At 34.5% G+C, this 24764-nt stretch overlaps 1 protein-coding gene across 4 annotated transcripts in view; it reads left to right on the top strand.

Annotated features, from left to right (window-relative positions):
• Positions 1-22691, top strand: part of SEPTIN7 (septin-7) — a 104417-nt gene extending 81726 nt beyond the window's left edge. For all 4 annotated transcript variants that reach the window (XM_055347602.2, XM_055347605.2, XM_055347604.2 and 1 more), the window contains 6 exons: positions 1280-1376; positions 3216-3267; positions 8062-8187; positions 15612-15747; positions 20463-20602; positions 21640-22691. In XM_055347602.2, coding sequence (XP_055203577.1) covers positions 1280-1376; positions 3216-3267; positions 8062-8187; positions 15612-15747; positions 20463-20602; positions 21640-21679 — 591 coding nt within the window. In that variant the 3' untranslated portion in view covers positions 21680-22691. The remainder of the gene's footprint in view (positions 1-1279; positions 1377-3215; positions 3268-8061; positions 8188-15611; positions 15748-20462; positions 20603-21639) is intronic.
• The last annotated feature ends 2073 nt before the right edge of the window (positions 22692-24764 follow it).

A 24764-nucleotide genomic window follows, 5' to 3' on the forward strand; every position in this document is an offset into this window, starting at 1 on the left:
AAACATACTACAGCGTCCACAGGAAAGATCAAAAGTATCAGTGTTTTAAGTAGTTGGCTTACAAAATACCTAGGGATATTTAATGTTGAATTCAACTTTATAGTTAACTTTGAAGATTAGCTAGTATATATAATAAGGAATTGTATAAATTACTGAGGTGAATAACACAATTCTTATTTCAAAGTGTTTTTAATTAACTGGCTTTCATATTATGTAATTTTTTTCTCTCTTAAAAAACAAGTGATGAGAAAGGAGAGAATTCGTTCTGTTATGTTTTAATTGCCAGACAAAAATGTATTTATTTTGTCTCTATAAAAGCCAACCAAAATTACAGCTAGATAGGAGGAGTAAGTTCTATCGTTCTGTAGCATTGTAGGGTGGCTGTAGTTAACAGTAATTTAGTCTATATTTTCAGATAGCTAGAAGAGGATTATGAATGTTCCCAATACAGAAAAATAAGTTTGAATTGATAAATATGCTAATTACCCTAATTCAATCATTACATATTTGTATAAAGTTATCAGAATACCATACTGTACCCCACAGATGTGTACAATTATGTTTCAATTAAAAACAATAAAAACCAACCAAAAATTCACATCAACATATTTTCTGTATTTTATCATGGTTTTCTATGTACTTTGGCCCTAAAAATGGTATACTGAATAATGGCATTATGTAGGCAAATATCTTGGAATAATGAAATTCTTATACATTGCCTGTGAAGAATTTCTGCAGTTGTAAATAGCTGCTTAGGTATTTCTGGGAGCCACGGAATTGTGAAGGGCTGAACATGGATGAACACAAACCCAGTCACCAGGATTTGAAGTTCCAAAGTTAGAGCTTAACAAATATACTATTACCTGCTTTAGGTACTGTTATAGTTGGTTTGTGATCAAGTAGGCAGGCTAGTCATTAGCCCCCCCTTTTTTTCCCCCAAATGCCAATATATTTTTTACCTTTTATCCCCCCCCCCCCCCCCCGGTATGGGACAACTTTCTGTAGTGATTTTTAGTAAATAATTAGACCAGTATATGCTTGAATATTCTTAACATTAAAGAGAAAATTTAATTTTATTTACTGTTTACCTTGGTGGCAATACCATGTGATGGCAGTTTACTAAATATTTGTTAAATGGCCTATAAAAACTAATGCAGAAACTATCGAAAGTAAATTTTTTTTTTTTTTTGGCTAACCTGTTGAGTAATGTAACTTTTTTTATTCTTGAATTTGTGAGGACTACAGAGATGTATTTGAACAAGAATACTTTGTTTTATAGGACCGTTTACCTCTTGCTGTGGTAGGTAGTAATACTATCATTGAAGTTAATGGCAAAAGGGTCAGAGGAAGGCAGTATCCTTGGGGTGTTGCTGAAGGTAAGATTTTCTTCAGTGAATGACTTTCTATAAGATCTCAAAACTGATTAAAAATTTGTATTTATAGTAAGTAGTACAATATGCACACTGTATTGATATAGTCTAGATTTTCAAGGATAATACTGATTTCAGGTTCTTGTAGTCTCAAATTTCTCTTTAAGTACATTGATATTTTTCAAACCTGTATCCTACCAAGTCAGGCAAGTGTGTGTTAAGTCCTAAAGTTGTAGTATAGGTTGAACATTCTTAAAGAGAAAATTCAAAATGTGAATTGCTCCAAAATAAAACGTTTTGAGCACTGACATGGTGCTCAAAGGAAACGCTCACTGGAGCATTCTGAATTTTGGATTTTTGGATTAAGGATGCTCGACCAGTAAGTATAGCACAGATATTCCAAAATTCCAAAAAAATTCAAAACACTTCTGGTCCCAAGCATTTCAAATAAGAGATACTCAACCTGCCCCACCCTGGCTGGCATCCTGCCTCACCATTAAGTCTATTTCTGTTTTCATATTTGAAAACATACCTAAAATTCAGGGGTTCTTTACCTGGGGCCCAAAGTTTGCTCCCAGGGAATCTAATGAACCACCTGGAATCAAACATTTTGGAGAGAAGGCCAGTCACTTTTATTGGAATGTCAGATGGTCATGGACCCTCAAGAATGACTGAAGAAATTTGTAAGCCCAGTTAAAACATCCGCAGTCTTCTTTCCTCAGTGCAAAAGTTGCCGTTTTTGATATCTCATATTTAGAGTAAAAAATTTCGTTAATAAGAGATCCTCTTTACTAGTTTTGTAAGGAGTTTTTTGTTTTATTTTTTAACCTGCTATCTTAAATTATTAAGGGTTAAGTAAGGAGTTTTAAACACCAATAAAATCTTAGTTATAACACCAAGCCTCAGAAGTCCTTCCTCTTGGCAATAGGTTTATTGTATTGGTTTAATCTGATACTTAATCTTCTGTATTATAGTAAGCTGAAACCAAAATTGAGACTTGATTGTTTTATCTGTTTGTTGCTATTATTTTTGAACTTTTTTTTTTTTAAGAGACAAGGTCTTGCTATGTTGCCCAACTGGCCTCAGAATCCTGAGCTCCAAGTGATCCTCCCACATCATGCTCGTCCCACATCACGTCACTATAAGCACACACCACTGCCCCTGGTTTATTTTGAACAATTCTTTAATTTTTAGGATATTGTTTCAAGTAACTGTCCTTATTGGCAATTTTCCCATCAGTGACCTGTGTACCTTGTTCCCAGCTCTCTCTATCATGCCCAGGCAACTTTTACTTGCTGAGCTGGGGCTTTAGAACTTACCCCTTAAAAATAGGCACCAGAGAAATTGATTTGCATCTCTCTTTTGTAGTTTACCCCTCTGCTCCCAAGTAATATTCCTATTTGTGATACAGTCTTTAAAAATAAAAGTAAAGAACCTGAAAGTTCTTGGCTCCCTTTTTCATTTTGGTTACCTTAAGATTTTTTCTAAAGTGATTCTCCCTTCACTCACACCACTGAATTTTTTAAATGTATTATAGAATAAATATATTTTTTTTACCAATAATAAGATTTCCCCCTTCAGAATTTCAAAGTTGTTTCTGGAGAGTTCATTTGTTAGGTTTACATATCTATTTCTGAGGATTAAACTACAATAAGGCAATAATAGAGTACACTTCTCTGTCATGCCCTCACATTGAGTGTACTGTGTTAGTGTTAAATCTCAAAAAAATTGATCAGTTTTGCATTTCCTCTCCTTGTTTTTACACCCCAAGTTCCTGTGAAATATTTTTTGAAAAGACTAGGTTTAGTGGAAATATAACATATGCGGTCTATTTTTTTCTTACAGTTGAAAATGGTGAACATTGTGATTTTACAATCCTAAGAAATATGTTGATAAGGTAAGTACAAGCAATGATGGAAATAGCATAAAATTTTCTTTCCCTGAGTAAGAGTTGGACAGACAGACTTTTTGCCTTCTATAAATGTAGCTAATTTAAATTTATATCTTCAGTCTAGCCATGAAGTAAACACTACATGTAGATGATTCTTTCTCCAAGGTTTTGAAGTCATGAGCAAAAGTTGCAAAGTAATTTGTCTAGGGATACATAGGAAAATTAGTCTCTTTATCATTATACTTTGTGTCGAGATTTAATACTGAAATAACTATGGAAAGTGAAGTAGAAGAGGCTCTTTTTTCTTAATGTGAAAACCTTGTGAAAACTATATAAGAGAAGGCTAGTTTTTGAGTCCAAAGCTAGAATTTGAATGTTAAAAGGTGCACAGCCTGGTAGCTGGTGAGTAGGGCACATTTTATGTACTGGAACATAGTGAATAAAACCAGTATTCCTACCAGGTGAGAAATCCCTAAATTGTGTCTTACACACCTGCTGAAAGAGAAGGAAAGCCTATGGGAGCGGGACATCGAGGCCATCCTGATTAGAGGACCAGGACTGGTAAAGAGGATCTCTTACTAATGAATTAGAAAAGCAGCAGCAGAGAGGAAATCATGAAGAAAAAGTGTAATAGGACTAGAGATGTTAGTAGACAAGGAACAGAAAGGGCATCAAAATGATCCTCAGTATTTTCATGTTGAGACACATTCATTCCCCTCCCTACCTGACTCCGCATTTCCCACTTTTCTCTCTTGCATCTCTACGCCTTTACCACATACTCTCTTTAACGTTCAGTTTTAGATGTCTGTCTTAAGTTGATATCTATTAATTTTCATACCTCTACCCACTTTCCCAAAACATAAGAATCTCTTTGGCTGTGTAAAGAAAGGTAGTTACATAAATATGGATAATAGTTGGAAATCATGGAATAACAAGAGGTCATTCTCAAGGTGAGAAGTGAGGGGGAAAAATTTAAGAGAGTCAAACTGCTACCTCAAGAAATACAATAGAGGTGAGAGTGAATTTTGAAATTAAATAAATGGCATGTAATTGATCTTTATTTTCAAAGGAGCAGGTGTTCTTGGTAGGAACTACATGATAGGGTTAATTCAGCAGTTGAGGTTGCCAGGCCTCACTTAGTGGAGAAGAGCAAAAAGCACGAGAAGGTCATCCTCTGGGTTTTGAGAATACAACACTTCAGGCTCTATTATGAACCATTCCCTTCCTCTTCCATTCTTGAGGTGTGACTTCAAAAGAATACATATTAATAATATAATCTGCTATGACAGTATATAAGTAGAGAATGTTTAATAAATACTAATTACCATTGCATTCCTCTTGTTTTTAAATCTTCTATGGTACTTGCTTAGTGCTTGACACAGTGGCATTCTATAACTTTTTCTTGTGTATTTTAAAAGTATACAATCAATAATTTCCTAGATACCTAAAACACTGTAGAGGGGAAAGCTAGTTACTGAGCCAGAGGCTACTTTGTTGAGATGGAGTCTCACTTTCTTGCCCAGGCTGGAGTGCAGTGGCACGATCTTGGCTCACTGCAACCTCCACCCAGGTTCAAGTAATTCTCCTGCCTCAGCTTCCTGAGTAGCTGGGATTATAGGCATGCACCACTACACCTGGCTCATTTTTGTATTTTTAGTAGAGACAGGGTTTCACCATGTTGGCCAGGCTGGTCTCAAACTCCTGACCTCAAGTAAGCCGCCTGCCTCAGCCTCCCACAGTGCTGGGATTACAGGCTTGAGCCACCACACCTGCCCGGCCCAGAGGCTACTTTGAATATTCGAAGGTTCACAGCCTGGCGGCTAGTGAGGGACCTCCCTAGTATAAGCATTACAGAGCAAATTGACCATGCCTGCAGGAAGATTTAATACAGCAGAGCAGCAAGACTTTTATGCCTAAAAATTCTAAAGTTATTATTAAAAAGATGTGTATTTAATTTAGCTCATGTCTTTAAGACAAAGCCATCTAGTGGATATTTAATAAATACTTGAAGGAAGGAAATAAAATACCAATACCAATATTACAGATGTCTGTAAATCCCAAATAATTGAAATCTTGCAGGTCAAAGGAATAGTGATTGCTTCTAAGAAAGAGGCAAGTTCAAAGAAGTTCTCTTGCTAATTAAGAGAACTAACTTACTCCAGGCAAACCAAGGAAGACGATGGAAAGGAGGAAAACTATACAGATATTTTCAGGGTGTGGAGATGAGTGTTTCAGAAATCAAATGGGGAAAGAAAACAAAAGGAGAACAGAAAGAGTTACGATATCAGCAATGGGAAATGGAAGAGACAAATTCCTGAAACTGTGGGGAAACTGTATTGCTAATTAACAAATTATTTTGAGAATGGAGGAGTGGGTTGAATCATAAAATGATAAAGTATATTTAATTAAATGGAAATAAAGACTTTCATAACCTGAAAAAATCAGAATTATGTAGTTGTATAGAAGACTTTAGTGATTTTAGTGAAAAGAAAAATTATTCATTATCTAAAATGTTAGATGACACTAACAAAAATAACTTAACAATTAGTAGTAAATTCACCTTACTTTTATCTTACACATTCATGCAAACATTTCATGTAAGTTTTCTTCCTTAGGACCTTTAACGATTTTTCAGTGATGCAGTGATGATATGTAATATATAATAAATAAAATTAGGCCAGGTGCAGTGGTTCACACCTGTAATCCCAGCATTTTGGGAGGCGAAGGTGGGAGAATTACTTGAGCTCAGGAGTTGAAGACTGGCCTGGGCAACATGGTGAAACCTCGTCTCTACTAAAAATACAAAAAATAGTCGGGCGTGGTGGTGCATGCCTGTAGTCCCAGCTACTGAGGAGGCTGAGGTGGGAGGATGGTTTGAGCCTGAAAGGCAGAGGTTGTAGTGAGCTGAGATCGTACCACTGCATTCCATCCAGCCTGGGCGACAGAGCGAGACCCTATATCAAAAAAAAAAAAAAAAAAAGGAAAAGAAAAATTACATAAACATTGTTTTATATTGGCATAGGTATTTGTTATTTTTCTCCACTTAGAGAAACTGGTTCCAAAAAGTGTTTATCATATCGCAGCTTCAATCTTGAGTTATGAATTCTGTTAAAATTCCTATCATCTGCTATCTGCATTGGGATGCAAAAGGTAATGGCATGTTCCTTGTAAAGGGGAGCTTACAGTTGAAGAGATATGATGTCACCTGTGACGTATACTTGTACCAAAAATGAATGACAACCAAGGAGAAAATGGTCATGGTTGGAATGCTTTGATGTCAAGGCTGGGAAAAAGGTTTCCAAAGCAATTAAGTCTTTGACGAGAGATTGACAAATTAGCATGAACTGTTCAGTGTCAACTGCCAGATATGCCAGGAGTAGGGAGCTGCCTGACTTGCCTGAAGTGGAGTGGTAGAACTTTAGAAGTAACTATTGTGGCTATAAGAGAACGTGAATTTATTGAGGGACAGAGTCTGGGAGATGAGATTTTTGGAAAAACCAGACTTAGGACTAAGGGGAGTCAACTATCAGAGAATTGCATGGAAATGTCAGTACGAAATGAATCAGAGTAATTGAACATCGCATTTTATTCCCAAAGGGGGAGATTCAAGAAGCTGGATTGTGAAGTAACAGTAAAGGTTTTCTGGATGTAAGGAATGATAAAAACAGTACAACAATACACTTTTTTTTTCTTTTTAAGATGGTCTCTTGCTCATGTACTCAGGATGGAGTGCAATGCGTGATCTTGGCTCACTGCAACCTCCACTTCCTGGGTTCAAGCGATTCTCCTGCCTCGGCCTCCCAAGTAGCTGGGATTACAGGTGCTTGCCACCACGCCCGACTGATTTTTGTATTTTTAGTAAGATGGGGTTCCACCATGTTGGCCAGGCTGGTCTCGAACCCCTGAGCTCAGGCAGTCTGCCCGCCCCGGCCTCTCAATGTGTTGGGATTACAGGTGTGAGCCAGCGTGCCCAGCCAACAATACACCTTTGTGTTTGTCTCCCAGAAGGGAGTTTTAGTAAAGTGGTGAAGATGAATGATGCCAGATATAGGAAGTTTGAGATAGAATGGATGATGAGAAGAGAGAGGACTGACAATACGGTATTGCCACACCGTGTATATCCAAGAACACTACATTGGTAAAGGATATCCATAGAGCAGCTAAGGATATCTTCAGTGTCTTGAATTATTAAATAATGATGACATCATCTCATATATATTGTAGACTTGTATATATTGATTTTATATATGATAGAAATGCTGTAAGCAAAAATTTGTTTAACCGAAATACCACATTCACTAGACAGTTTGAAGAAACAGAAAATTAATCTAAAATTTCCTTGTTTGAAAACAACTTGATATGTGATCTGAAATTTATTATTATGTCTTAATAAAAACTCATATATTACCTTAGTAATATTGCTAAAAGGCAGTTTCTTTTAGATTTTATGAGCTTCAGTAGTAGCCAATCTGCACTCTGTTGTCTAGTATTTAAATAGGTAATATAAAGATGAATACTCTTTCATAGAAAGGTCATCCTTCAGTAACTGTTTTGGGGGATTTATAGGTCTTAAAATCTCATTGGAATCTAAATTTGGTGTCAAGTTAGGTTATTTTTTGTTGGTCTACTTTGAGTGTAAATGAAAACAGATGAATGCCACCTTCCTTAACAATAGTCTTTTGTTCATTTTAAATCTGAAATTTTTGTTTTGGTAAAATTTTGAATTTATATTAAAACTTTTTAAGCTTTTTTCCCCCTAGCTATTAATAGAAGCAAACTCTTGCTGTTTGTTTATGACAGAACACACATGCAGGACTTGAAAGATGTTACTAATAATGTCCACTATGAGAACTACAGAAGCAGAAAACTTGCAGCTGTGACTTATAATGGAGTTGATAACAACAAGAATAAAGGGCAGCTGACTAAGTAAGTATATATTTTTTTCTCCAAAAAGGTATTATTTCTGTAGTCAATAATCATATTGTTTCATTTTCATTAAATTTCTCCTGGCTGCTCAGTAGAAAATTTGGATAATGTTCTTTATGCACGGCAGCATAAGTTTATATTGTTATGCTTTGTTAATAGTAGAAGCTTTTTTGAATGAACCATTTTGATAGTTTTCACTTACAAATTATGTGGAAACAAAGGACAGGCTTTAACAAAAGGAATATTTAGATGAATTTGTTCTTGGTTACCTTCTCTATTCCTGTTCCAGGGAGTAAATTAGCTGGAGTTTCGTTTTCTTCTTTTGGTTGTTAGAGTGGTGTAAGTGACTACCAAGTGTGTAGCTTTGCCCTGTTGAGCTTATATCTCAAGCTGTGGTGGTTTCATGTTGGGGTCGAAAAAAGAGATGTGTGAGGAAGCTGGTAACCATGTCTGTGCCCTACTTTTTAAAAATCTGTCATTATTGAAAATCATAATTACATCATATGTCACTTAACAGTGGGGATACATTTCTGAGAAATGTGTCATTGGGCTATTTTGTCATTTTGTAAACATCATAGAGTATCTACACAAACCTAGATGGTAGAGCCTTCTACACACCTAGGTTATGTGGTCTAGCTATTCCTTGCAGGCTATAAACCTATACAGCATGTTACTGTACTGAATGTTATAGACAGTTGTAACATAATGTCAAGTATTTGTGTATCTAAACATAGAAAAGGTGCAGTAAAAATACAGTGTAAAAAATTAAAAATGGTATATCTGTATAGGGCACTTGGTTTGAATGGAGTTTGCAGGACTGGAGATTGCTCTGGATGAGTCAGTGAGTGTGCAGTGAGTGAACGTGAAGACCTAGGACATTACTGTACACTACTGTGGACTTCATGAACACTGTACACTTAGGCTATACTAAATTTATTTTTTAAATTTCTCTTCAATAATCTTATTTTGCTGTAACTTTATTTTATAGTAACTTAAATTTTAAAAAACTTTTTGATTCTTTTGTAGTAACACTTAGCTTAAAACACAAACACATTGAACAGATGTAGAAAGATATTATCTTTATAATCTTTATAAGCTTTTTTCTATTTTAAAAGTTCTTTCTTTTTTCACTTATACCTTTTTTTGTTGTTGTTAAAAACAAAGACATAAACTTACACATTAGCCTAGGCCTACTCAGGGTCAAGATCATCAAGATGCCACTGGGCAGTAGGAATCTATGGGCCACCATCGTATATGCCATCCCTTGTTTACTGAAATGTCATTATGCAGTACATAGCTGTATTGCAAAACCATTTTAAATAATGTGCATTTGTAGCTAGGTGTTATCTACCATTAGACGATAATCCTGAAGGATCAACTATATAAATACGAAAGACAAGTTCTCAAAATAGCTATAGTATTTTCCATAGTGGTTAACATGCCTTATAATGGAATAGAAAAATGTCCCTTCTTAAATATTTAAAATACAAGATTTTGTTTGAGGTAAACCTCAATATGTGAACAAAAGGAAGGCTTTTTATCTCTTTTGAGCAAAACATTTATTGAGTAACTTTGGCACAAAAATGTAAGGATCCATCATAGTGAATATTGTTCATAAAATCCTAATTCACTTTAAACTTATCATTAACGATGCACTTTTTAACTCATTAAAAGAAACGCATACACAAAGCTACTGATAATTTTGTATGTTAAAGTACTAGTACATATTTTTTGTTAAATATATGTACTTATTCAATATTTTTTTAAAACATTTGTTATGTTGTAGATAAAAGGAATTATTTATTTGTTCCCATGTCTCAAATATAAGGCTTTTTAAAGTAGTGCTGTTGGATGCAGGTAAGATAATTCATAGAAAAATAGAAAACTTTACAGTATCATTAAGTTTCTTTCTGCATATACAAAATTCTACTGTGTGGATACGTGAGTTAAACTATATCCCAGGTGAAAACATAATTAGTAGAATTCTACTGGAAATATATCTCTTAAAGAGAGGAATCATGACCATACTTTGCCTATGCAAATAAAAAAAGAAATGTTTGCATTGCTAAAAAGCAAATTGGCCCAGGAGCTAGCATAATATTTTATTTTATGTTAATAATTAATAGGAATTAGATTGTTACTACTTCATTGAATAACGCATACTGAACCTGAAAGAAATCGCTTAGAAGTTTTATCTATTAGTTGTATCTGACATTGTCTTGAAAATGTTAGCAATTTCAAAAAATATTTTTGTTAAATTTTTCTTTAAAAGTCATTAACAACTTATGGTGCTTTAGCTGATGTAAGGTGCTTTTCCTCATAGCTCAGTACATATCCATGAATAACTGAAAAGCAAGACTAATGTTTAAATAAGTGAAGTAGGTGTGAGTTTAGGCTTCTTTTAATGTTCTTTTTATATTGCTCTCATGTGACTCTCCATAGCAACGTATTCTTTGACAGTGGTAGTGGGGAGGAGTTGAGAGTTGCAAGAATTTTGGAATGGAAGGTGAACCTATTGAAAATTTATAGTTAAATTGATCTTTGGCAATGTATGTTTCACAAAGTGCTAATCACACTTTGGTTTTAGAATATAAGCTAAACTTTTTAAAGATGTTAGACATTGAATAGTAAAATACATTCATGTGCCACATAATGATGTTTCAGTCAATGACCGACTGCATATACGACAAGATCCCATAATATCGTGTGTCTATACCATAGAGCATAAGTGTGTAGTAGGTTATACCGTCTGAGGTTGTGTAAGTACACTATGTTGTTGAACCGATGACAAGTGAATTTCTCAGAATGTATCCCCGTTGTTAAGCAGTGCATGACTGTGAATCAATTTATCTTATATTTAATTTTCTGAGGTAGTTTTGGGCACACTGTAGAGTCTATTGAAACATGAAGTAAACATTAAAAATACATGTGTAGATGTCTGAAAATGTGCCTTTCTGTTATGCCAGTAGTCCTAGAACAATTCTATTTCAGAGGGACTTAAAACAAGAAACAGATTGTGTGGTTTAAATCTGAAGAATAGCTGAACTTGTCCAGTCAGCTATAATTTGTCTCAAGGTTAGATCTGGAGAAGTGGATGCTGTTCTTAGCAGCTATCCGGCAATTACCTGTTTCTGACAAAGTATGGAGCCATCCAAGTACTTCTTGCATCCTTGTATGGAGGGTAATGGGTGGTTGAAAGCCACAGAAAGGGTAACCTCTCAAATCAAAGAAAATTCAGCAAGGGTTTGTAAAGGAAAGGGGGGAAGAGTTGGTCATGTGCAGATTGCTGATCTCTTAAAGGAAGTGTGATCCCCAATAAGAGGAGGGCCGTCTTTTTTTTTTTTTCTAAATTCCTTCTTGAAGTTTTATCTGCCTCCTTTTTCCTTGATCTTCCTTGTACCATTTACTTAAAATCACATTTTATTGGTGACTCTTTTTCAGAACTGATGTCTATCATTGGTACCAATTGTGACAATAGATACCTTGCTCCAAGTTGGGGCACACCCTAGTCTCTCTTTCCCTTATGTTAATTTATTTTTCTGTTCTCTATAGCCTTCTCCATCAGTCATCTTGGGAAAACTTTATAAGTGAATGACTAAAAATACAAGTTTCAAAGGCAGATTCTCAGAATTCTTGATACATGACAGAGTTTTCATTGATCTAAATAGAAATAAAGACAATTTGCTGAAAATTTCAAGTTGTTTCAAAAAATTAAACTTAGTTATATCTTTTACTCTTTATTCAAGTGTCCTTTCCTGAAATTATAATGATAGTAGTTGGAAGTTTTGTTTATGTTTGGTTTTAATACTCTCACGTGGCAAAACACAATGTTGGCAACCATTATTACTCAAAATTTTTAGAAATTTTTATCGAACTTTGATATTATTTAAGTGAAATTCCTTTGGAAAATTTTGCACATAGTGACCTACTAACCACTGGAGCAAAAGTATGTAAATCTACTTGCTTAATTTGTTCTTTAGGAAAGACAACCACACATAATTTAAATGAAACATGATTGTCTTTTATTATACTCCAAATGTGGGTCATACGTAATGCAGCAAAGTAGAACTTGACTAGGTCATCCTTATGTGGCATGGTGGCTATAATTCTCTTATTGGTCACATGAAGGGGTGTGGCTTGCAGGAATTTTAACCTTATAAAGACAACCCTAGAAGAAGCTAAATCTTTGGGGGTTTAGTTTCATATTCATGGTTATGTTGTAACCATTTTCTTTTTCTTGTTTTACTAGGCTTTCTTCATTTCTTTGTCTGGGTTTTTAATTTCACTGATAGGTTTATAAGCTTTACTACTATATGGGGGTGGGTAAGAGTTTCTTATTAAAAAGCAGGCAGGCAATAATACAACTTAAATGGTTTTTCCAGCCATTTAATAAAAGGTTTTACTTGGAAAAAAATAGTAAATGTGAAGATAAAAAGTGATCTCCCTACATTTTCTACATTGTAAGCACAATTTTTTGTTTCGATTTTCTAAAAATAAAGATGACTAGAAGTGAGGTGTTAATATAAAAATTAAAAATTTGAAAGATCATTTTTACTGGTGAGAGACTTCAATAATTCATTTTAAATATGCATGAACATTTTTTCACAATATTTGAGTATATTTGGTCAGATTATTTTTACAAGGCTAAAAAACTTACAGTATCTTAACTGTTAAATAATTGCAAATTTCTTTTAGAAACACATTTGCAGGTTTAAAACTTTCAACAGACTTTCAGAAGATAATTGCACAGCATATTTATTTTTATAGTGATTTAGTGTAATGATTATTAACATAATTTGGGAAATAAATTAGCTTTAGCGAATTTTACTGTAAATTTTTTATTTAGGGCACATACCTTAATAATTTAATTGTGAAAGCTATGCATTTGCCTTTAATTGCAGCTTTTAGCATGCTTTACTTTAAATGTGCCAAATCACTAATTTTTTTTCCTTTAGGTATGATATAGTTGAAGGCATGTAAGGCAGGGGGTTTTAAATACTTAAATTTTGAATTTAAAAGAAGACATTTTTTTTCTTCGAGATGGACTCCTGCTCTGTCACCCAGGCTGGAGTACAGGGGCACGATCTTTGCTCACTGCAACCTCTGCCTCCTGGGTTCAAGCAATTCTCCTGTCTCAGCCTCCCAAGTAGCTGGAATTACAGGCGTGCACCACCACGCCCGGCTAATTTTTGTATTTTTAGTAGAGATGGAGTTTCACCATGTTGGCCACGCTGGTTTCAAACTCCTGACTTTGTGATCTGCCCGCCTTGGCCTCCCAAACTGCTAGAATTACAGGTGTGAACCACTGTGCCCGGCTTAAAAGAAGATTTGAAACATCATTGCATGTTTTATCCGCAGTCTCTTATTTTCCGCCCTAGAGTTATTTAAATAATAATTTAGGTGGCAAAATTACTTGCTCTTTCCCAAGGATAAAGTAAGATAAACATTTTATAGATGAGTTGTATAAGTAGGAATAGATATTTCTCTCTGATTTCTAATTTAATATATTTACAATCATAATTGTTGGAAGTTGCTTAAATACACATTCAGTTACTTAAGGTTAGCAATTAAAAAATTGTTTTTAGATTATTTCTTTTTTAGAGACTAAAAAAGATTTTTGGGGTGTTAGGGGACAGTGGGAATTATAGACTCTTTGAAAATCTAACAAAAGCTTTGGACCCTTTCACCGGAAGAATCCTGGCAAACACAAACACACATTGGTATGCTGTTTCAGGGCAGTCACTGACACTGTGTGTGCTCAAGAGATCAGAGGCAACTGTATTAAAAACACCTGCCATTAATATGAGGAATATATTATTAAGAAGCATCTCAACTTTTAACAAAAAAAGATGATATTTACACTTGAAAATGTTTTTCAGCTGACTCCACTTTTAAAATGCAGGTTCTTGTTCTAAGTTAATATGTCTGGTTAGTTTCATTTTCAGAACTTTTGATTCATTGTTTAATTGGAAAAATATGTGTCAGGTTAGCATGTAGAAGTTTTCTTTTAGTGAAGAAATATCCTTGAGTTAAACAACATTTTATTCTAATTTACGCAATTGCGAAAACAGATCATCTTAATTCATAGCATTATATCACATCTTTGTTCTTGCGTTTTTGTTAAGAAAAACTGGTAGCCAATATTCTGTCCTTTTTGTTTTGTTTCTAACATTTTCTATCTAGCTCTTTTGCCTGCTTCCCTGTTAGAAAAGAAAATTGCTGTGATGGTCAGAAATATTTAGCCTAATAAGGAGAAAAGTCACCATAATAAGACTGTGTCAAATCAGGGTTAAAATGACTGGCCTTAAAGTTATGGGTGAAATCCAAGGTCTGGTTTTCGTTTTTAAGCCATGAGTTAATTTTTTTAAAAAAATTAGCGTATTACAGTAAAATTTACCCATTTAAAATATAAACCTCAATCAATGGTCAAAGCCTGTTTTTATGGAGGCAAAACAAGCAAGTTTTATTAACAAAGCCAAAGAAGGACCTATCTCTTTAGTTTGTCCCAGGGTATTGAATAATTTTCAGAGATTCTCAAAGCAAAGAGCCCACTTTCTGCTCCTGGGCTGAAAGCACTAGGTACTTTGGCATTCTCTTGTGTCTCTGTGTAAGTATATTAGCCTTAACATAAAGCCCACCTGTAAATATATCTCAGTGTGAAAATTTTGAACACAATTCTACAAAGAGATTTGAGTCCATGGACTTTAACATCAACAGAGTGAACATTTTTTTTTTTTATTTAACTATGCTTATGTCTATTTTTTGGCATTTAAAAATAATTATTAACAAAATATTTGATCCTGATTGTCTCTGAAGTGTGTGTGTGTGTTTTAAATCACTGAACATCTTTAAAACTTAAGACAGAGAAATATTTGAGTTCAGTAGAATGAATTTTCAAGAGCATTGAAGTTATCATAAGGGGCCTAGAAATATTCAGTATGCCTAAATAGTGCTCTAGGTATTGACTAGTAGTTGTTTCCAACGTATCAGTTCAATTACCAGATTTTTAGAAGAGATTGTAACACTTGAAATTCTGGTAAAACTAAAAATATTCTACATATGTTAACTTCATTACTCATTTTCTATTTTTCATGGTAAAATGTTTGAAGAACAAAATTAAATGATTTTCTTCTAATGTTTCATTCTGTGAATGTATTTTGGGAATTTTTTTCCCATTTTCCTTCTATAGTTTATTTGGTCATCCTTAGATTTGATAGGCAGTAGGTTTAGAGAACATCTTTGTTTTTTAGATTTTTTTCATAAATAATCAAGTTTTATATATGAAATATGGAAAGAAGTTCTAGGTTATAAATATATTAATAATGACATATAGCATCTCATTTGTTTTCATCAGCTGTTTCATAGTTCTGTATTATAATTTTTATTCACAGACATTTAATGATTACCCTTAATATTCGTGACAGGAGCCCTCTGGCACAAATGGAAGAAGAAAGAAGGGAGCATGTAGCTAAAATGAAGAAGATGGAGATGGAGATGGAGCAGGTGTTTGAGATGAAGGTCAAAGAAAAAGTTCAAAAACTGAAGGACTCTGAAGCTGAGGTAATCAGTCTAATATCCCATCTCTTAGCAGACATTGTGTTCCTTTTTAAGTAGTATCTTCAGTAAAATTTATAGATAATATAACCTTTTTATACATATTTTTTCAAAAATAATACCCTAGTATAACAAAACGGATAAATTTCTAGAAGCAAGCACTGTGTTTATAATAAAATAATACATACTTCAATATGTAAGTGCTTGGATGTAGTATATTAGGTAGGACAGTGTAATAGAATACTTATAATGAATTATTACAGTTATAATGAACAAGTTTGAGTTGTGAAAAATAAAATTACAAACCATTCCATACAGGTGGCATAAGAACACTAAAGATGAGAGTTTGGGGGTGGATTTATGCACAAAAACTAGTGTTAGGATAATAATAATTGACCATATTTATTTGTGTATGAGTGAAAAAGAGGGAAATAACCTTTATTGAACTAAAGACATGCCTGGATAAATTCCACACAATTAAAGAAGAGAAAATTAGGGAATGTGATATTTTTGTTAACAGGTTAGGCCTTCTTTATTTATAATGTAGTGTCAAGGTAGTTCCTGGTGTTACAACATTGGGCAGGGTAATGACAAAACATCCCAGAAGACATATCTACTATCTTGAAACCCTTCTAGATGTTGAGTTATACATTTAGTTTCTATTAATCAAAAAGACCTTGGAGACATTTTCTTCAGTAGGTGGCAAGAAAGAAAAGATGGAGAAAAAGATAAACTGAACATAAAAATCCATAGAGCAGTTAGTTTGATAGATGTCTGAGAATAGTAGAAAAAAAACTATGGGTAATCCCAAAATAACAGTGGTTTCAGTATGAAGTTTTCTTCACATAAATTTGTTATAATTAAAAACTATAAAATAGTCTGGGCATGGTGGCTAATGCCTGTAACACCAGCACTTTGGGAGGCTGAGGCACACAGATCACTTGAGTTCAGAAGTTTGAGACTAGCCTGGCCAACATGGTGAAACCTCATCTCTATTAAAAATACAAAAATTAGCTGGATGTGGTGGTGAGTGCCTGTAATCCCAGCTACTTGGGAGGCTGAGGCTGGAGAATCGCTTGAACCTGGGAGGCGGAGGTTGCACTGAGCTGAGATCACGTCACTGCACTCCAGCCTGGGCGACAGATCAAGACTTTGCCTCAAAAAACAGACAGACAAACAAAAAGCCCTATAAAATAATAAATTATTTTAAAATATGTGAGATGAGGTCCAGGTGTGGTGGCTCACATCTGTAATCCCAGCAGTTTGGGAGGCCAAAGAAGAAGGATTGCTTGAGTCCAGGAGTTTGAGACCAGCCTGGGCAACATGGCAAGACCCAATCCCTACAAAAAATTTTTAAAAATAGTTGGGCATGATGGCTTGCACCTATGGTCCCAACTACTCAGGAGGCTGAGGCAGGAAGATTACTTGAGCCTGGGAGATCGAGGCTGTAGTGAGCCATGATTGTGCCACTGCATCCCAGCCTGGGTGACAGAGCTAGAGCTTGTCTCAAAATTATATACATATATATATATGGATGACAGTATTATAAAATAGTTTTAAGACAATCTTCAATGATAAAATTTAGTAAGATCCCTGTTTTATGTGGCTTCACTAATAAAATATTTGTATCTAAGTGTATGAAGAAGAGATTCAGATCTCTCGTTATATTCTTACAGTTGATCTCATTGCTTTTGTAATTACCGCATAAAATATGGAAACCTTTTTTGACTAAAGGCATAACAAAAGTACACTAATCCATTGAGTAAATAGAATGCACGGAATGAGAAAGTATTAAATAATTTCGAGGAAATGTTTTTATTCCACATCATTTCTCTTACATTATTGGGCTTTTCTTGTAATTTCTTATTAAAATCTTTCACTGTTGTTATATTTGTTGTGAGTTTAATTTAGCAGAGGTATGGAATAATTCCTCCTGGTTTGAGACTGCTGAGCACTACAGGATTAGCATCCCTGGCACTGCCACTAAATGCTAATAGCAGTGCCCTCCTATCATAGGGCAAACCAAAATGTGCATACACACACACCCCCAATCAAGAGTCACTGTCTTAGCTATTGCTGTTGTATTATAAATGAATAATTAAAGTTCTTAACATGACATTTTGGAGATTAATTTATCAGCATGTTGTTAAATATATGCATTGAGTCTCTACCTCTTCAGTAATTCACATATAATCTGGAAAATCTATATCCAAAAGGGAAAAAAACAGGAATAATCAAGAGTCTACTACATTATCTCCACACTTAGATTCCATTGAGAATCTAGAAGTAGTTTAACTTATATTTGAGGCAGATGTATTTTAGGACATGTTGCTAAAAGTAAATATTACGAACAAGTAATTGTGAACCTGTAGCCAAGGAACCCTTTGGGAATTTTAATGATTACTGTGAATGGTGAAGATAGTTTTGAAGAACTATTCGTTGAAGGATGGAATGTTAACATTTCAAGGACCTGTGAAGAGCTCTGGGCCAAGGTTCCCACCAGATACTCTAAGCCATTAGAGAATTAGGCATGCTCATTCTAGATTCTTTGTCTTTTATGAAACCACATCTAGAGTGTATTTACCAACATCCCTGTGATAATGAGTTTGCAAATCATCATGTATATGATACATGATATATATTGTGTAAATATACATGTGAATACATAAATAGGTAAAGAAACCCTTTTAGCCTTGTTTAATACAGTCTCTCCTTAAATCCATTATGCTGGAAATACTTGTTTGGGGCACAGCTAGCGGCACAGTTCATCAGCCACAGCACCAAGCAACTTTCATTTATTATGTTGTCTAGCGCACACCACAGCCCTACAAGGTAGATATTATTGCCCATCTCTCCTTTATAGATAAGAAGAAGGATAAATTAACTTAGTATGCCAGCATTTGAACCCAGTTAATTTTTAAGTTAAGCTAGATAGGTCCACAGTCCTGTTTTTCACAATTTCAGAATGGAAAAAACTCTGAAAACTGCAAAACCTAACATGAACTAAGTTTTAATCCTACGTATTGTAAATATTTATATATTTTACTGAAAGAAATAAAAAGTAATGTGTTTGATTATACTTGTTGCCCCAGATAGCCTAGGAGGTATTTTATAAATATAGTATATACTCCTTTCTAAGCGGTGTTGTCGTTTTAATAACTGAAAAACGTTGAACTTCAAAAGGCATCTGACCCCATGGGTTTCTTAAGAGTGAGATTGTGACCTATACCTTTATCTACATGTAGTTAACACAAAAGATAATTACTTATATGTAACAAGTTAAAGAATGATGAACACTGTAAGCCTACTACCTGGCTTAAAAAAATAGAATGTTATCAACTCATTTAAAGACGCTGTGTGCCTGTCCCCTATTGTATCCCTCTCTCTCATTCCCAGAGGTAACTACTATTCCGAATTGTGTATATGTGACTCTTTTCATTTTAAACAAATAACTAGAGACATTTTCTAATGTTCCTACTTTCTGACATTTCTTAGTAACTTTTTTGCTGTCATCAGGAAGATATCACCTCAGATTTGATTCATGTTTGCTTAAGTGTGTCTTAGGTGATTTTGTTTTGTAGGAATTGCATGAAATAATTGAAATAGGAATAAATCTGAAGTCACTTCGGGCTTGCAAAAAAAAATTGTATGCAAAATTATAGTAACATATAATATATAATATGTATATAATATATGTAATACATATAATAGTTATATATTAACATTATGTTAATGTTAACTCACCAGTGTAGTAAAATCTGTAACAGAACATAATTCCTGGATAACTGAAGGTTTTGAATAGTCCTTGGGTATTTGGCATAGAAGGATTTAATCTGATTTTTAAAATTTGTTGACTTTTTTTTTTTTTTCAAAAATGGATTGACTTGCACCTAAATGAAATTACTTATCTAATGATCTCTTGGACTTAGAGCACTTTGTTTCTGCAGTTACTTTGCATGAGTGTTTACTGCCTCTCTGTCAGCATTCTTTACAGTATTAATACACAGAGGAGGAAGGACCACCTGCATTAGAATCACTGTAACTTGTTGAAAATCCACATTTCCAGACTTAACACCCAGATATTCTAATTCAGTACGTCTGAGTGAGGTCCAGGATTCTATATTTTTAACAAACATCCCAGGTGATTTGAATGAAGACCAATGTCTGAGAACCACTGCTTACAGGAATCAGAGTACTTTGCTGGCATCTTTGAGCTCTTAGGGTCCTAAACTACCTGCTTTCTTTTCACTTGTCTTAGCTTTCTAAACTTGGAATTAGGAGGCTTATTCAAGTCCTGGTTCTTCCACTTTCTGGCTAGCAATCTTGGGCAAGTCACTTAAATTCTGCAACTGTTTCCTCATCTGTACAATGAGAACAGTGATGTGTTCACTGCCCAGCCTCCAACATATTTGTGATTAAAGAAAAACGAGATAAGATAGTAATTTTCCATTATAAAGTACTCCACACTGTTAAGTTTGTTGCTTTTTTTTTTTTTTTTTTTCCTGTTTCCCAAGATTATTGTCTTGGGTCACTGGCCTTTTGGGTGGCAGGTCCTAAAGGAGGAGGAGTCCTTGACAGTGCTTTCCAGGTAGTACTCTGAATTTACAACAGGGCTATTCAAATAGTGCTCATACTCCTTATCATTAGGGTGTCTGGATGAAACATACCTCTGCTTCTGATTTCTTAAATAGTTTTGTTTTATATATTGTGGTATGATTTAGCTCCAGCGGCGCCATGAGCAAATGAAAAAGAATTTGGAAGCACAGCACAAAGAATTGGAGGAAAAACGTCGTCAGTTTGAGGATGAGAAAGCAAACTGGGAAGCTCAACAACGTATTTTAGAACAACAGAACTCTTCAAGGTAACTAATAGCAGATTACTAAGAAATGTGTGTATTAATGTTTTAAAGAATTGTTTTCCTACTTATTTAAAAAACATTAGAATAACACTTAAAAAGTCATCACCCATTATCATGCATTCCAAACACAATGGTTTTCATAGATAAATATTTTTATATGGATGGATACAGTCTGTGTCCATTAGCAGTATTTTTTCAGTACATCTTTCATGACTTAATATTCATAATTATGATTTAGCAACTTCATAACATTCTCCCCAGTTAACTTACCTTAATTGGATTTCTTACCTCCTCCCCCCAGTTGTTGGACATAAGGGTTGTTTTCAATTTTTGGCACACAAAGGGAACATTCTTCAAAATCTATTACATATTTAGGGGTATGTTTTAACTGTTGAATTATGTTTTTACGATAAAATTCTTAAGACAAAATGTTAGATATTTAATTTCCAATACAACTAATCAATTACTTCCTCTTAATTTATACAAAATTCAATAATATTTGTACCTTGGTTTTCTTTCCTTTAATAGTTTCACTTAAAACTGAAAAGTGGCATTCCTATAAGGATTATACAGTTTATCCTCATTACTAAACATTTTCAGATTTGGCATTTGTTCTACTACACTACCCTACTGTTAACATTTTCCCCAAAGAAGAGGAAAATAGATTTGTAAAAGCAATTGCACTTCAAAATGCAAATGACAGTGGGGGAAAAGAATACCCTGTTTGCTGCCAGTTGATACTTTTTAGTTTGTGCTGTTTCATTTGGGAAGAATTGTTCTTGTATATTAAAATGGAGTTTTGCCTTATTTTTTTACTGCTTATCCTGGAATTTTGTCAAATATTTGATTGTCTAAGAAAATGCTATTATAGATTAACATTGTCTTAGCTGTTTACTTCTAAATCTTTTAATTTTTTTCAATGAAAAAGTAGTATCTGAAAATCCCAACATTGTTGTAATTGGGTTAACTGTTGTTATCATGTTGTCTATCATGTTTATAAAATGGTTACTCATCTTGCTTATTTTCCTTTTATCCTTTAGAACCTTGGAAAAGAACAAGAAGAAAGGGAAGATCTTTTAAACTCTCTATTGACCACCAGTTAACGTATTAGTTGCCAATATGCCAGCTTGGACATCAGTGTTTGTTGGATCCGTTTGACCAATTTGCACCAGTTTTATCCATAATGATGGATTTAACAGCATGACAAAAATTATTTTTTTTTTGTTCTTGATGGAGATTGAGATGCCTTGAATTGTCTAGGGTGTTCTGTACTTAGAAAGTAAGAGCTCTAAGTACCTTTCCTACATTTTCTTTTTTTATTAAACAGACATCTTCAGTTTAATGCAAGAGAACATTTTACTGTTGTACAATCATGTTCTGGTGGTTTGATTGTTTACAGGATATTCCAAAATAAAAGGACTCTGGAAGATTTTCATTGAGGATAAATTGCCATAATATGATGCAAACTATGCTTCTCTATGATAATTATAATACAAAGGTTCCATTCAATGCAGCATATACAATAATGTAATTTAGTCTAACACAGTTGACCCTATTTTTTGACACTTCCATTGTTTAAAAATACACATGGAAAAAAAAAAACCCTATATGCTTACAGTGCACCTAGAGCTTTTTTATAACAACGTCTTTTTGTTTGTTTGTTTTGGATTCTTTAAATATATATTATTCTCATTTAGTGCCCTCTTTAGCCAGAATCTCATTACTGCTTCATTTTTGTAATAACATTTAATTTAGATATTTTCCATATATTGGCACTGCTAAAATAGAATATAGCATCTTTCATATGGTAGGAACCAACAAGGAAACTTTCCTTTAACTCCCTTTTTACACTTTATGGTAAGTAGCAGGGGGGAAAATGCATTTATAGATCATTTCTAGGCAAAATTGTGAAGCTAATGACCAACCTGTTTCTACCTATATGCAGTCTGTTTATTTTACTAGAAATGGGAATCATGGCCTCTTGAAGAGAAAAAAGTCACCATTCTGCATTTAGCTGTATTCATATATTGCATTTCTGTATTTTTTGTTTGTATTGTAAAAAATTCACATAATAAACGATGTTGTGATGTAATATTGTGTGGGGTCTTAAATATCCTACAGTCGATGTACAAGAGTAGAGTATGTTTGGGAAGAAACTTTTCAGCTTAACTTTGCCTCCTCTACAATGACATCTTTTATATGCTTGTCTCATTTAGAATGCATATGTGCTAATTTTCTAATTTAAGAGATACCATATCTCTCTATTCATTTCTATCTCTCATTTGTATGCTTATTTTTCTGAGAACATTTTTTTTTTTTTCCCCAGACAGGGTCTTGCTTCATTGCCCAGGCTGGAGTGCAGTGGCACAAACACGACTCGACTGCAGCCTCAACCCTCTGGGCTCAAGCAGTCCTCCTGCCTAAGCCCCCTGAGTATCTGGGATTGCAGGCATGCACCACCACGCCTGGCTAATTTTTGTATTTTTTGCAGCCTCCCAAAGTTCTGGGATTACAGGCATGAGCCGTCATGCCTGGCCTCTGAGAACAGTTTCTGACTCATTCAGATTAGGTATACTCTCAAGTCCCTGGAAACTGAAATTTTTTTTAACTGTAAGGAGGGTAGTGTCATTTCTTTTCTTAAGGTCAAGTGACATAGATTTTAACATAATGCATAATTTAGGTGAATAATTAATGTAGCCTAGTTTATTATCTTGAAATGTTTTACCCTATTTACTTTTTAAAATTAATGACCTAAGCGGAGGGAATAATTATAAGTCAATAGCAGAGAGATTGTTGTTTGGGTGTTTATTTTTTTCAGTTTTTGTGTTGAGAGATTGGGTTAACACCTCTAGCCAAAATTGTTTGGTTTTAGGGAGGCTAACAATAACCTACTGAATTTGGAAAATGCAAAGGTAAAAAATGTATATAGACTGCCTGCCTAACTGGTTAAGTACTACTGCTTCTGGGAAATATTATTTCAAAATTCTATGTATTATAATAATAAATTTGTAAGACATTCATTATTCTACCATCCTAATGAAAACTTTCAGAAGTCTTTCTTTATCCATGGCATGCCCAAGGGTTTCACCTGAATCTGATACAGGATCTATATAACTTTACTAGGATTTTTGATTGTTGACTCCAGACTTAGGTATATCAGAAGGCTCTTTTTGCCATTTGGTGTGTGGATTTCTGAGAAGATCATTCACAATACATGTAAAATTCAGGTAGGCCTAAGGAAAGGCCAGCCTGTAGAAAGCAAAATGGCAGTGTCTGTTCTCCACTGTTGGAGGCATTATGTAATTGAAGTATCCTGTTAGCCACTGTCTTTCTGCTAATTGAGTGGGGTTGAACAAGTAAGCACTAATAATACCAGTGAACCACTTGGGCACCTTGTGGGTAGAGTTTTGCTGCCACCTAGTGGAATGGGATATCATTGCTTCCATATCAGGTTCACAAGCAAGTTAAGTGGACACAGTTTATTTCTGTGTAGCTCAGGCTGTAATCTTGAAAGCTGAGGAGATACCCATGCCTCTCAGACTCATTAGCTGGGTGTCACATTACCACCTGCACATTCTGACCCACCGCATCTTAATATGTTTTGTCCTCTTGGAGAAACTAGGAGTAGAAGTCAGAATATGGTAGGTAAGGGGGAAAAAGGAAAGTTGGCTTGATAGCTATGAATGCATGAGGAGTGAAATGTTGACTCAGAAAGTTATCTAGATCACGGTCTCCAAACCTGATGCTATTTCCTTACAAAAATATTTGTTGAGCATGTGTCCATAATTATATGTATTGATCAATGAAAATATGTGTCAACAAGTTACTGCTACACTAATGTGAACATTATGGAACAAAATTTGAAAGAGTGAAATAAAAAGTTTGCACTTTCCCCAAGCTCCAATGAATTATTACTTTGCACGTTGGAGGCCATCGATCTAGGCAGTATGTGGATAGTTAATAGTTATTGTTGAATCGCCAAGGAAGGTCCTAGTGAAGACTGCTGTGGTGTCCTACTTGATTTGAAAGGAAAATTTGCCACGCCAGTAAATCGAAGTCCTTTCTAATAATAAGCTTGCAAATGTAAGCCCTTGTACTTCATCCAGAATTTTACCTGCCCCTTTTGTAATAAAAACTTCCCGTAACTGTCCTGTTCCAGATGGTA

The sequence above is a fragment of the Gorilla gorilla genome, chromosome 6 (genome assembly GCF_029281585.2).
Source record: "Gorilla gorilla gorilla isolate KB3781 chromosome 6, NHGRI_mGorGor1-v2.1_pri, whole genome shotgun sequence".
NCBI classification, from domain to species: domain Eukaryota; kingdom Metazoa; phylum Chordata; class Mammalia; order Primates; family Hominidae; genus Gorilla; species Gorilla gorilla.